Consider the following 13,870-nt stretch of genomic DNA (forward strand, 5'->3'; position numbering starts at 1 on the left):
CTTCTCTGTTTTACACACACACACAAACACTATTGGCAGGAAGAGAACTTTTTTTTTTTTCCCTGTCATCTCTCAATCACTAGCGCTCATGCATAAACTTGCCACCTTACATGGAAACCGGTCTCCAGGGTGAAGCGGCAAAGCGCCGTGATCGGCCGCCCATAAAGCTGTCATGTGCCAGTGCATCACACCAGAGCAGGAAAGAACGAGCTTCAGTACACGACTCTCATCCATCAATCACACTCAAAATAAACTAAGCACACTTTTTTTTTTGTTTTTAAACCAATTCGCCCGTTTGTGGGAAATAGTTTTTAATGCACATAACAGACATTTCTCATGAAAAAACTCGACCACCAGCCAAGCTACAGAAAAAGTGCTTAACCAGTCTTTAAACTACAGAAATATCAGTGAAGGGCAAGAATTCAGCCCAAGGCACACCATGACGTATCTGCAGAGAGCATGATTAAAAAAATTAGGCATGAATTAGTCAATATATGACCTGAACAACGAGAAAGCAAGATCATTTGCTAATGTGCATTTTTATGAGTACATTTCTGAACAAGTGCAGCAGAGTCAAAAAAAAAAAAAAAAAAAAGAGAGAGAGAGAGAGAGAGAGAGGAAGGAAAGCCGAAGCCCGACCTCCTCTATCGATTCGGATGGAAAAACATCTGAAATATATTTGGAGTGAAAAGAGGAACTCGGCTTGGTTCATCTCGCTTTCACACACCTCTGTGGAGTGAACAGAAAGACCTCAGAAATCTTATGACCTGACTGGTTTGTGTGAGAAATGATCTCTGGCACATCTGCTTGTTTCACCACCGCCCCCCCCTCCCCACTCTCTCTGCTAGTGGAAGTAGCTGCTGGCTTTTTTGATGATAGGTAGAAGAAAGTCTTTTGTGATGGAAAACTGTACTGATGGCGTGACTTCCACCCTGAGAAGGGAGGGGGTCAGCTTCTGAGGACAGTCAACACAGGAAAGAAAGAAGGGGTGGAGGGAGGGAGAGACAGTCAGAGGGGCATTTATATATAGGCGATGCTGTCTGTAATATAAAGTGAAGCAACTAAATGTGTGACAAGCACACTGAAGGGGATAAATAAAAAAAAAATCTTGCTCAGGGTGGAAGGGGGGGGGGGGGGGGGGGTTAGGAGGACGGGGTGACAATCACCTTGGATACTCACCCATTATGCTGGAGCTCATGAAAGGTGTCGGGGACAATCCTTCATGGGACACTAATCGACTGTCACTCAAGTGATCACCATAATGAGGGCTGTCTGAGAAACCCTGGGGGAAAGAGATCACAGCATTAAGCACATTATTAGCCAGCTCTGCTAATTGAGTGCTATGACACTCCTCTAATTACTGAAGCAGAAACGGGCAGCATATTTGGTCAACCATTCCCTGAAACGATCAATTTCTTCCTGGTGTCAAAGAACTTTTCTTTTTCTTTCTTTTTTTTAAATCTTGGATGCATTTCATTAAAAGGGCAAAGAGAGCCCTGAAGATAAGCCAGCTCCTACAACACGTGCATGTGAAACCATAAAAAGCACTAAATTAATGGTGCATGCATTTAAAAATCAGATTAAAAAAAAAAAAATGCAACTTTGACAAAAGATTACAAATGAGACTTCCATATTACATTCCCATATTAGCACAGTCTTTAAGCTGATATGATTGTGCTGCACTAAAAGACCGTGGGTTTGAGTTCAAACGTAGGATGCACTGCTCCAACCTACACTACATGGCCAAAAGTATGGACACCTGACCGTCACACCTATATGAGCCCATTCCAAAACAATGGGAATTAACATGGAATTGGTCCACCCGTTGTCCGCTCTTCAGCGAAGCCTTTCCACTAGATTTGTTGGAGCGTGGCCCTGGGGATTCGGGCATTGATGACGAGTGAGAAGGCCTGGGGTGCAGTCAGCATTCCAGTTCCTCTCAAAGGTGTTCAGTGTGTTGAGGTCAGGGCTCGCACCATGGGTTCTTCCACAACAACCTTGGCAAACCATGTTTTCATGGTGCTCGCTTGTGCACAGAGGCACTGTCATGCTGGAACAGTTTTGGGCCTCTTGGTTCCAGTGAAGGGAAATTACAATGCTAGAACGCACAAAGCCATTTTAGACTTCTGACTTTGTGGAAACGGTTTCGAGAAGAACCACATATCGGTGTGATGGTCAGGTGTCCACATACTTTTGGGCATGTAGTGTAGCACAAAGTGTGCGCCTTGTTTTAGACTTCAGGACTATTTTCATCTCCATCTAAGTCACATGTCTGTATTCGCAGAGTTCAAATCGTTTATTGTTATATAAACACAAAAGCACGAAACAAAACACTCCTGATCAGTCCTATGCACTTCACCACAGTCGTAAATACACTGTATTATACAGATACAATTTAATGATACCACACAAAAAGTTTCAATTACAGAATAATATGCAAGAAATTCTTTGGCATTCAGTAAACGTTGCACCAACTAGTTGATTAACACCCACTGGAGTGAACCATCTTGGCTTGTCAAGAGTAGTCTTAAATCAGGCAGACGTCCAATAATGTGGCTGTTACACGTATAGCACTTATCCGCTGGATAGTATAAATTACCCATAACCCTTCACGTTGTCCTAATTTGCACCAGCAAGCGAGCCGTGACATATTTGAGTACCCGTGTCGAATTTGGTTATCTTTCTTGCCCAGGTACCACGTGAGGCAAGCTGGGACATATGGGTGAAGGTAAAAATAGTTCAGACCATCAATTGATCAAACAGTCGTCACAGAATCGTCCTGATTAATGTCTACGCCAGCACAAAAATCTTCAGTAGTTGGGATACACTACATTAGCCTAAGTATGCTCTTTTCACTCATTTGTCTTGAGGATTTAAGAGATCAGCAGTTTAAATAATCTACGCACTTTTAAACAGCAATTTATGGTTTTAGATTCTTTCTTTATTTTTTATTTATTCACATTAACCTTTTCTTATATCTGTTTAGACTGATCTTACACTTTTCCCCTTTTACTGAAGTAAAATCTGCCATTATCCAAGGTAAGGTAATTCCCAAATGGCATCATATACCCTTTCTTTGCGCCCTACACAGGATGTAATGGAGCTGAATACCCTACCTAGTGCCCTCAAAAATAGTGCTGAATACATCTGAGATTCAGCCCCAGACATAGCATGACCGCTAATCCTTTTCTAATCGTCTTCTGTTATGGTTTGCACGCGAACTCCTCTGTATTTTCGCGAAAGACTCAATTATTGGCACCCTCGACTGTGTGTGGGCCACTATTAAGTGAAAGTTCACTCCTCTTAATTTTCACTAAAGTATTGGCACACTTGTGTCTTGCATGCTGGAATCAATAAGCTCGGTGTCTTGTGCGTGCTCGTTCACTCGATGAGAGAAACACGGCTGCACCATGGATATTTAAACATCAAAGCAGGTATGCCGGGTTTCATTTTTAAAACCGTTTATTCGAATTTCAAGTAGTACTATAATACTGCATGGGCAGTAGTGAACAGTGGCGTTACGGGTAGTGCTGCTTCACAGCTCCAGGTTACCCAGATCAATCCCGTGCTTGGTCTGTGCAAAGCTGCACAAGTTCTCCCCATGTCTGAGGGGGTGTCCTCGGGGTTCTCCGGTTTCTTCCCACCTCCAAAAAAAAAAAAACACAAAACAAAAAAGCTTGCTAAATGGTCGCAAGGTGTGAATGTGCCACACGCACATGGGATCCTGTGATGGAAAAGCATCGCATCCAGGGTGTATTCCTGCTTTGCTCCCGTTCCCCCGTGGCCCTGAGCAAGATAAAGCGGTCAATGAAAATGAATGACTTACTTTTTCTACTCATACCCATCAAGTCACCATCTTAACCTAGTATTTTCACGGTTAGGGTCATGCGACAGGAAAATAACATGCACTTGGCTAGGATATGAGAAGTCCTAGGTCTGCATTTGTTGTCAAGCTGTAGCAAGCTGCACTGTTCAGCAGAAAGACCTGTGCCATGTAAACAAGCACCACCGTAAGCAAATATAGTCAATTTCAGTGTCTGGTTTCAGCGAGAGGAATCACAAAAACGTTGGAAGTGTTACGTCTGAGGACGTATGTTTATAGTGTTGTTTTGGATGCGTTTTCTTCTCTGCTCTCTTTCTCTCCCCCTCCATCGTAACGCAGGTACTCTGACCAGCTGTATCTAATTAGTCAATGTTTGAGGTGATAGGATGGTGTACGGGAGGAGCAGAGACATAAGCAGCATCGGATCTGTGGAGAAGGAGAGAGACTTCTTTGGACGGGGATGAAGCCTTCCTCCTGGTCCCCAGAATCATGTGCTGATTTATAATGTTGCGTTGTTTCTGAGTACGTGAGCTCGGGGGTTTGTGCAGTATCTGAAGTGTTTGCTCAGTATCTTTATTTCTTTCTTGCTTGGGGAATGTAGGGGGAGGGTGCCATTTTTGTTTGTAGTCCTGTTTATTTTTTTCCTGTTTATGGTTAGACAGGGAGAGAGGGAGGGGTTTTTGTAATTTACTTTCTTTCTTTTAGTTTTATCTTCTAGGTCATTTAAAGAGGTTTTTGGGTTAGTTAGTTAGTTAGGTTTTGTTTGTTATTTTGGCCTTGCCCTACCCTGAGGCTATTGTTCCCTATTTTCTTATGATTGTTCTGTTTGGCATTATTCGTTCTTCTATGGTTGTGATTAACCATCCTCTACAACTTTGAATTAAAAGTTCTTTTCTTTGAAGTGGTGGTTGTGTTGTTGATTCCGGGACAGGAGGCTGGACATCCTGGTTCCCTCCCTCTCCAAGCTTTTCTTTTTCTTTCATTATTTTTAATGTTTCTTTACTTTGTTTCTGGCTCCCCAACTCTAGATGGGTAGCCATGTAACAGAGGCACTTCCAGGTGGCTCTGTATTGGCTTCGATATCTCATGTTTTGCCTTATGGTGGAGATCTGTTTTACATAAAAACAACTTTTCCTTATGATGTTTGTCTTAATTCTCTCATAAGAAACTATTTAACATCAATCCATTCTGAACAATATGGAACTCAGCTATCAGAAAAATATTCAGCTTATACTTCATTATGTTGACTACTTTCTAGCATGTAGTATCTAACATGCAACATTATTTCTAATATGCGATGTTCAGAAATTAACATTTTTAGCTGGTAAAATTATGTTGACAGCAGTTCATCCTACCAAGGTGCCTGCGAAAACACCCCCCCCTCCTTCATTCTTCTGTAGCTAAACACTGCCCTTTCATGACTGTTATCAGCTTCAGGGCCTTGGCTCTAAATATCGGTCACAGTATGCTCCTTTAAAACTCAGGGCTCCCCATCATAAAAGAGACTCTGTAGCTGTTCTAATCCCAGGCCCTGTGAAAATCTGTCTGCCGCTGCACTCGCAAACAACATTAACTCTCTCTGGAGTCCCAGAGCAGCCGCTGCCTCCTTTTTCTATAGACCTTTCCTCTCTCACATCATATTCTCCACATTCAACATGGAGTAAGTCAAAAATACATTAAATCTTATTAACCTTTTTTTTTTCCTTGGTAAACAGAACGTGACAGGGAAATTTCAAAAGCAGTAAAGCTCTGCTAGTGCACATACAATCCAAAAAACCCCCTCTCTATATTGTGTTCCTGCCAGGCCACCGTCCGTTAATCACCCCATGATCTGCTTTACTAAAAGCATGAGATATGGAAAAAAGGCAAGAGGGAGGAAGCAGTCTTTCATGCTCCAAGAATCAGTTGGGTTTTACGTGGCACGCCATATATCTAGCATATAGCCGCATGCCTACACGCATAAATTAACTGCTTCGTCTTCGTATAATAGTCGTGCGCTCGGCTTGCTTGCGTTTTGTGACCCGGAGCTGACAGCTGCCAGAGCGCCTGAAAAGGACAACACTTTGGAGGGGAAGGTCTGCAGGGATAAGCTAGATAGAAGAGGTGAATAAGGGAGGGCAAGGGGAGTTTCTGCTCCTCTGGGACCATTAGATCATCAATCATGCCTGGCTCATCATCTCTTAATGCACCATTCTCCTGTGTTCTTCTGTGTTTATGTATACGTGTGTGTGTGTGTGTGTGTGTTCTGTCACCGTCCAGTTACTGCTGGCTAAATGACTGTCAAATCACTGCTTAAGCATGCAGGCCAACGCTCGAGCAGATGACCCAGTCCCCTGACGTGACGTTTAAAGAGTTCTCTCTCGCCAGAGTTCTGCATCCAGGTGAACGTTAGCTTGCGCTCTCGCATTTGGGGGACAGGTGATAGGAGCATGATGGACAGGACGAGGCATTGTGGGATGGCAGGGCGCGGATTGGGCTGTCAGACAGGAGGCCTGCGGCCGTGGCTGCCCAGGATCCAGAGTCTGGCTGCTGGCCAAGGTCAGTATTCAGGGACTGGAGCCTGTTCACAGCCCACTAATCATACACACGCTCGGCAGAGAGAGCGCGAGCGAGCGAGCGAGAGTGAGAGTGAGAGAGCACGAGCGAGCAAGAGAGAGAGAGAGAGAGAGAGAGAGAGAGAGAGAGAGCGAGCGGAGATTCAGCTTTTGTCAGTTGTTTAAAAAAACAGCAGACCGAGAACTGCAGAAAACAAGACAAATGATCTCAGAGAGGTTAGAAGGACAAATTTTCCATGCTAAAGAAAAATTAATGACTAAACGGCCATTCCTACTATATATTCGTTTATCTGATGAGAGATTTGAGATACTGGTAAAACGCCACACAAGTGCTGTGACACATGAAGATGGTGATAAGATTTAAACACGTTGTATACACTGCAGGGGAATTCTCGGCCCGCTATTGAGCGGCTGTGGTTGATCTCTCTGATAGCACTCCATGAACAAACCACAAGAGGATAACGGCTGAGATAAAGGACAGTTCACATGTTTTTTTCTTTCTTTCTTTCTTTCTTGTTTTCTATCAGGTGGAGAGGTTTGTGAAAGTGCTATGCACATGTGATATGCACAGACAATGTATGCTAATGTTGATCTCTGAAATGGGTGAAGAAGACCATTTGGTGCAAGAGTAACTTCATCGTTCCGTATTCCTATCCACACAGTTTATAGGACACAGGACATGGCTGACGATGGTCGCAGAGGATCATCACGTATAAACACAAAGTCCAAATGGCAGACAGACTGTTTGTGTGGACACGGGGGTTAATAGGTGGGTGGATGGAAAGATACGAGCGGGATTTAACTCGAGGTGAGGATTAAGGGAATCTCCCCATGCTCTCTGTTCAAAGTGGGCTGGATGTGTGTTTGACAGGCTGGAAAGCAGGCCATGTATGATGATAGGTATGCAGCTTTTCTTTTACTCTACGCATGCCACACTTCACTGGTGTCAGGCACACACAAGGGGATTTCTGGGAGAGAAGTGGCCATTTGTGCTGTGTGCACTGTTTTGGAAATGCTATTGATTATTCCAGGTCAGAGTCGTTGGCAATGATAAATGATTATAAAGCATACAGTATTACAAATCAGTACTGGTACAATGATTACATGTGATTGTGTGTGTGTGTGCGGGTCGTATGAAGGAGTGGAACAGCTGTCTGCTCACTGATGCCCGCCCCTCGCAATGTCAGTATCGCTGATTTATATGCACCTAGAGCAAAGATATCTCAAGCATCTCCAACTTATAATTCAAATCAGGCCGGCGCCGGAGCCATAGCCTGTAGATGTGCATTGGGGAAGGGCATTGGAAAATAAACAAGGTAACATGGCATGGGAGCCGCTGACATTTGACTGATCTCTGATGGGAAGTGACAGGAGAGTGACATTAAATGAAATTCATACAGGGCACCCAGAACGAACCAATGTGTACAAGACAAACAAACAAATCGAGAAACAGAGAGATCTTCACACTCTGTTACAGATGCCTCTGTGTGTGTGTGTGTGTGTGTGTGTGTGTGTGTGTGTGTGAAATGAAATAAGGCACAAGCCTTGGCTGACACTATTTGCATGCATGGAAATCTCAGCTTATCACAGATCTGAAATGCATCCATGATTCCATTCCAATTACACAGAGCTATATTTCCAAGCCTTGGAAACGTAACCATTCGTTATTTAGAGATTCCATATCTAGAACCACCAATAATATCAATCATTATCATTTAAAGTGGTCTGCTGAATTTGCATTTTTATTTATAAATGCCATTATGATAATGCATGGGGATAGTAGTAGTAGTAAAGGTATGGTATGCATTTATTTATTTATATATATACACTTGATAAATATTTGATATGTAATTCTTTAAGATGAAACTTTATAGTTTGGTATCTAAAACATTTATTTATTTATTTTGAGATATTTATGAAAACAGATCAAACGTGAACATAGCACTGGTCATTATTACAGGTTCTGGGCACTAGAAGAGAAAGCTCAGTGTCGTCCTGGATAAAGTAAGATCGAGAGACAGAAGAAGAGGGACCGTTCGAGAGAAAGAAAAGGAGCGCGAGAGAGATCTTTCTTACCCTGGAGGACTCGTCATAGGAAGGGCTGGACTGGCCACCTGCGGCCCAAGGCGCCTCGGTTGTCCTCTCATCTATACCTGTCAACAGAGCAGATACACAACTCCATCATCCTGCAACGCTCTACTGTACTGTACAACACACTGAACACAGATAACAAGAGACCGAAGTGAGGGGACAGAAAGAAATATTTTAATTCGTGTGTAGTAGAGTGATGTATCAAAACCAATCAATCAACGACTTCTAATAAACAATTCAAGGTAATGAGCAATCACTACAAAACAAACCAAGAGCCCATCTAAAGCAGGGATATACGGCACCGTTCTCCTGCCAAAGAAAAGAAACAAACGGTGCAATCTACCGTCTAATCCATCGTACTTCCATTCAAAACCTTGGCTTTACAAATCGTAGTGTGTCATTAATTTAGCTTTAGATAAATCACGCCTAGATACGTGTTGCTCCCCGGCACGCGCTGGCGTCCATACGCGAGCAACTGGGCCGCTCTGATTTGGCAGTGATGTATAACTCAACCTCATCGAAACAGCTGAGCACTGAAACCTGATGAAGCTCATATTTTATGCAGCCTTGCAGCACTCGAAAGAAAGACAGCCACCGGAAAAAGAAGAAGAAAGGGGGAAAAAAAAAAGAAGAAAAAAAAAAGAAAAACCCACGTCTGTACGCGTACACGCAAAATAAATAAATAAATACAAGTTGACAATTGAATAGATTCAACATCTGGTATGTGATGAACAAATACAATATCTAGTTCTCGCAAAATTGCATTTTATGAAGGCTGTTGGGTAAAGATATATGAATCTTTGTGTCTTTGTGCTGTTTGAGCCAATATTGTTTTGCAGGTAACAACATTCCGTTTCACGGTCTCGTGTACGAGCCGCAAAATTGCGGCGGAAAAACATCAATATTGCCCCGAGTTATTGATAACCCGTCTCACCAGAACACGATATCCGTCATTTGATTTCACTCGGTTAGAACATACAAAACATATCAAAGTGAAGTAAACTAATTGTGAAGACCCAAATACTGGTACAGATTACAAAACACAACATTCGGAATAGAGATGACGAATAACACGACTCTTACGCACGCAGGGTTAACAACGTGCTAAACCTTACTGGCTTGTACTGCATGGCTGGACAAGCCACATACTAAATAGCAACTACGAGCTAGGAATTTGCATAGGGAGAACAAACAACAGAGTGAGAAAACGAGAGGGAGGGAGCGAGTGTGCAAAAGGGAGAGAAAGAGATAGAGAGCTTTTTCTGCCTTTTTTTTTTTCTTCCCTTTTCCCTGAAGGCCTATAGCACACAATCAGAGTGTGTGGGCAAAGACTGATCTCATGCCAAAGATAATCTACAGGCCAAGCGGTCTGTGTGGCACTCCTGCAAAGACGACGCCGGCCTTCACAACCCTGACTAAGGCAGGCGTTTTCTCCTTCGCCACTGCACGAATGAAACATCTGACCACTGCTTTCACATCAACCGCATGTTGTAGAAAAAGAAAAAAAAAGAAAGAAAAAGACTAGCATTATGAAGGTACAATATTAATGGGACAAAGAAATGATAATGTGTATGTCCGGTCCCTGAGCTAGAGGAATAACACGGAGACATGGAGCAAGCCTCGGTTTGAAAACAAACGTAAGTTTGAAAACAGAAATCGGGCTGGGTCACTACTTCGCTCAGATTTGGAATGTGTCAAAAGAAAAAGGACATGTGTTCTGTATTTACAGCAGAGGAAATGACCTCACAGGGAAGTCCTTCTCAGAGGAGCGCAAAGGAATTTGGGTCGCATGTCTTTACAACACTTTTATTCCTGTCTAAAGTATTAAACAAACATCTGTTACATAGATTTCGAATCAACAACCCTTTTTTTTTTTAAATAGAAGTTTTGGCTGAAAAGCAGCAGACTTCAAGTCAGAAAGCGAGAGCGAGAGAGCATGAGAGAGAAAACTCCCCCTTTCCGTGGTTTGTTCTATTATGAGTCAGCCTCTCGATTTATCCATCTGCCAAATCACAGAGCGCCAGTCACGAGGCTCCAGTCACCAAGGTCAGGCACTGGAAGACGATTTCCAAACTACTTGTTTAAAAAAAGTGCTCATACACCTGAACAGAGGGTTAAGTATGCCAGGCTCTACCTGGCCTGTGCACACTATCTGTGGCTGCGAGTCAGTTTTATAGCTGCACTCATGCTCACAATGCCATGTAACAGATTTGTAGCACAGGCCTCCCTGTGAAAGACTCTTAGTATGTAGGCTTGTCACAGCGCTATCATGTTGCTACAGCTCCACGCCGGCAGTGTGAGAGGGACACATGTTCCACACCTGTACCTGCTGACGGCCCCGATTCTCTGGCCAGCGCTCACACTCTGGCTCTGTGCCAGTCCTTACGTCTATTTACAGACCGAGCCAATGTTGGTTAACAGGTAACGACATTCAATTCCTCATATACAGCTCGATATTTTCACGCTATTGATCATCTAATCGACTGTCTTTCCGTCTGCGAATCCAACGGCTGCTTCTATTGAGCAGCACACACTCACTCCGTTCCTGCCTCGCACCAGCATCTAATGTGTATCCTGTAGCTCATCTTTATAATTATTTCAAAGGCGTAATTTTTTCATGCTTAATTATGAAAATTAGCTCCAAAATAAATGCAAATTATGCATGCCTAAGCGCTTCTACCTAACTGCCGCGGATTTTGTGCTCTCGCCCGGTGCCAAAGAGGGTTCATTTACATGCAGTGTCTGTTGAGAGCAGGATTTAAATATGGATTTAACTTGGCACGGTGCTGCCTTGTGAGCAAATCTTTGTCTTTCTTATTTCAGTGGCTAGGAGGCATGACAGACTCTTATTCAGAATTTTCCTTTTCTGTAGAATATTACATCGAATTTATTTAGACTTTTTTCTTTTTATTAATTACGACAGGATCTAAGGGTAGCTTTATTTATAAAAAAAAAAAATTGCAAACATTTTGCCTAAACGTGGGTTGATATGATAAAACATAGCACAAACAATTATGGATAACGTTTGAAAATCACGGTCAAATCACAGCCAGCTTACTGTAAGGAAAGAACGTGTAATATCCTCCCCGTTTCACACCAAAATAATCGTGCATGAGAACACAACCTTGACTGGAAGGCAAATATTTCTCTTGGCAGAGATCGTTTCTCTTCTGGGGTTTAATCGCCAAACAGGTGTCCACGTCCCTTCACACAGACGTACAGTGTAGAAAAGAAAAAAATATAATTAAAAAAAAACAACAACAAAAAAAACCCCCCACAAAAACACAGCAATGGAGCAATTACTCACAGAAGTGAGTGGCTCGCTTATGCGCTCTGGCACTCTTAAAAAAAAAAAAAAAAAAAAACACAGTCAGAGCTTTGATTGACCGCTGCCGGCCACTGCAGAGAAAACGCACACGCCAGACGTGACATCACTGAAGGTTCGAGTCGTTTCCTGGGAACTGCTGCTTGCCAAATTGCCATGGAATCAGTGTGTTGCACTGGCAGGATAGACGGACATCGCTGGCGGCATCTGCTGTGAAGATGCAATCAATACAGAAATGATGCGGCCTCTGGCTGAAAAAGTATTACCCTTTCTTTCCTTAGCTCTGACTCATTTGAAGGAACTATACGGAATAAAGCCTGGAGACTCAAACCAACGATTTGGGAGTCTTAGGGGGCTTCCACACTGGCAGTTTAGTCCAAAACAGAGCTTGGCTTACATGAAAGAATTGCCAATGTGAAAGCTGTCGTGCGGACCGGGAAGCGCACAGCGGTACCGAACCCGAGACTAGCTGTAGGACGTGGTCCGAGTCCAGTTTCACTGGAACTGTGCTGCGATTCCTGTGAATGTGAACGCAACTCACACTCTCACTTGTTCAGGAAGTAAAGTAACCAGAGCGTGTGTTATCGCCGATGATGACGTCACTTCGTTTCCACAACACAAGCATACCATGAGTGACACGGGAACATTGCGGGACACAGAATAGGTCCAATGCTGCGCATAATATCTTCTGCACATAATAGCCCCAAAGTGATTATTTTAATATGGTTAGTCACGTTGTGTTCTCCATGAGTAATTGTGATGATGCAAGATGAACACAAATACACCCAGATTCGATGGAATTAAGCTAGTCTGAAATCAGACCAACACTCCCGGGGGTTGGGGGGCTTTAAACCACCTTCAGCGCTCCATTAAAATGACCAATATTAGCCTGTAAAATTGGTTGCTGCTCTAGAACATACTATTTTAAACTCTTACAAATAACTGGTATGAAATAGAAAATTGAAACTAATAAAACTGATTTAAACATTTTGTTTTCACTCATTAGACATCCCTAGATCTATAAATACTGTACGCATGAATGTGGAAAGTCCTTCTGGATCCCACATAGCTTGTCTGCTAGCTATCCACTTGCAAACTAGCTCATATTTCATAGTCACAGTCATGTATTTACCATCAGTCACAACATTCCATATAATAAACAGGATTGTGCTCATCACCAACGTTAACCAAGTTAGCTAATCAAATTTAGCATGCATGTTCTGTACCTCGGCATCATTCTCAAATCATTTGCATGATAAGTGTGACATCACAAGCTGAAAATCACATGAATTGGTTTGACATTCAACTTTAAAGTCATGAAAGCTAAAAATAAACTCAAAGCCAAAGCCATCATGACAAAGCCATCACGCGCAAAAATAAACACGCACGCAAACACACACAGGGATTACAGTAATCTAAAACTGTGTGTGTGGGGGGGAAGCACTGGAGCAGTGAAGTGTGTCATGAAAAAAGAGAGAGAGAGAGAGAGGGAGAGAGAGAGAGAGAGAGAGAGAGAGAGAGAGAGAGAGAGAGAGAGGAGTGTGAAGTGCAGGATGCTGGTAGGGGCTTGATGAAGTGCGCTGGCGGTGGCAGGGGAGTTTGTCATGACTATAGCATCGTCTTCATTAGGACAGCCTCCTGCTCTCCAAACTGCAGACTGCCACACAGCGCTGTCTGTCACTCTCACACACAACAAGCCTCCTCTGTGGGACACACACCTCGCATACACATATCAAACACAAGTGCTGCCGCGAACACAAACGTAATCCCATCGCTAGTTATAGATGTAAGTAAATATTCATGAAATGTGTGTGAGGATGCTTCAAAGAAGAAGAAAAAACATCTGAAAGCAGAAGAGGTTAATTTTCCTATGCAAAAAAAACAAAACAAACTATTTTGAGAAGCCCACTTCCAGGAAGGTTTCTGATCGTATAAAGACAGACATATGCGTGATCAATCTGACCAGTGATTAGCCTGGTATCACATAACTTTATGAACTGCCTATTAGAGTGATAGCACTGTGAAATATTGTGACTATGAATATTATTAGCAGTGATTAGTGTGATTTCTGTACAT

General features: G+C 42.9%; 1 protein-coding gene across 4 annotated transcripts in view; it reads right to left on the reverse strand.

The window, feature by feature from the left end:
- tcf12 (transcription factor 12) overlaps positions 1–13,870 on the reverse strand; it is a 95,880-nt gene that overhangs the window by 68,794 nt on the left and 13,216 nt on the right. For all 4 annotated transcript variants that reach the window (XM_017458280.3, XM_017458281.3, XM_017458279.3 and 1 more), the window contains 2 exon segments: positions 8,455–8,531; positions 1,180–1,282 (listed from right to left, as the gene is read on the reverse strand). In XM_017458280.3, coding sequence (XP_017313769.1) covers positions 1,180–1,282; positions 8,455–8,531 — 180 coding nt within the window.

The sequence above is a fragment of the Ictalurus punctatus genome, chromosome 27 (genome assembly GCF_001660625.3).
Source record: "Ictalurus punctatus breed USDA103 chromosome 27, Coco_2.0, whole genome shotgun sequence".
NCBI classification, from domain to species: domain Eukaryota; kingdom Metazoa; phylum Chordata; class Actinopteri; order Siluriformes; family Ictaluridae; genus Ictalurus; species Ictalurus punctatus.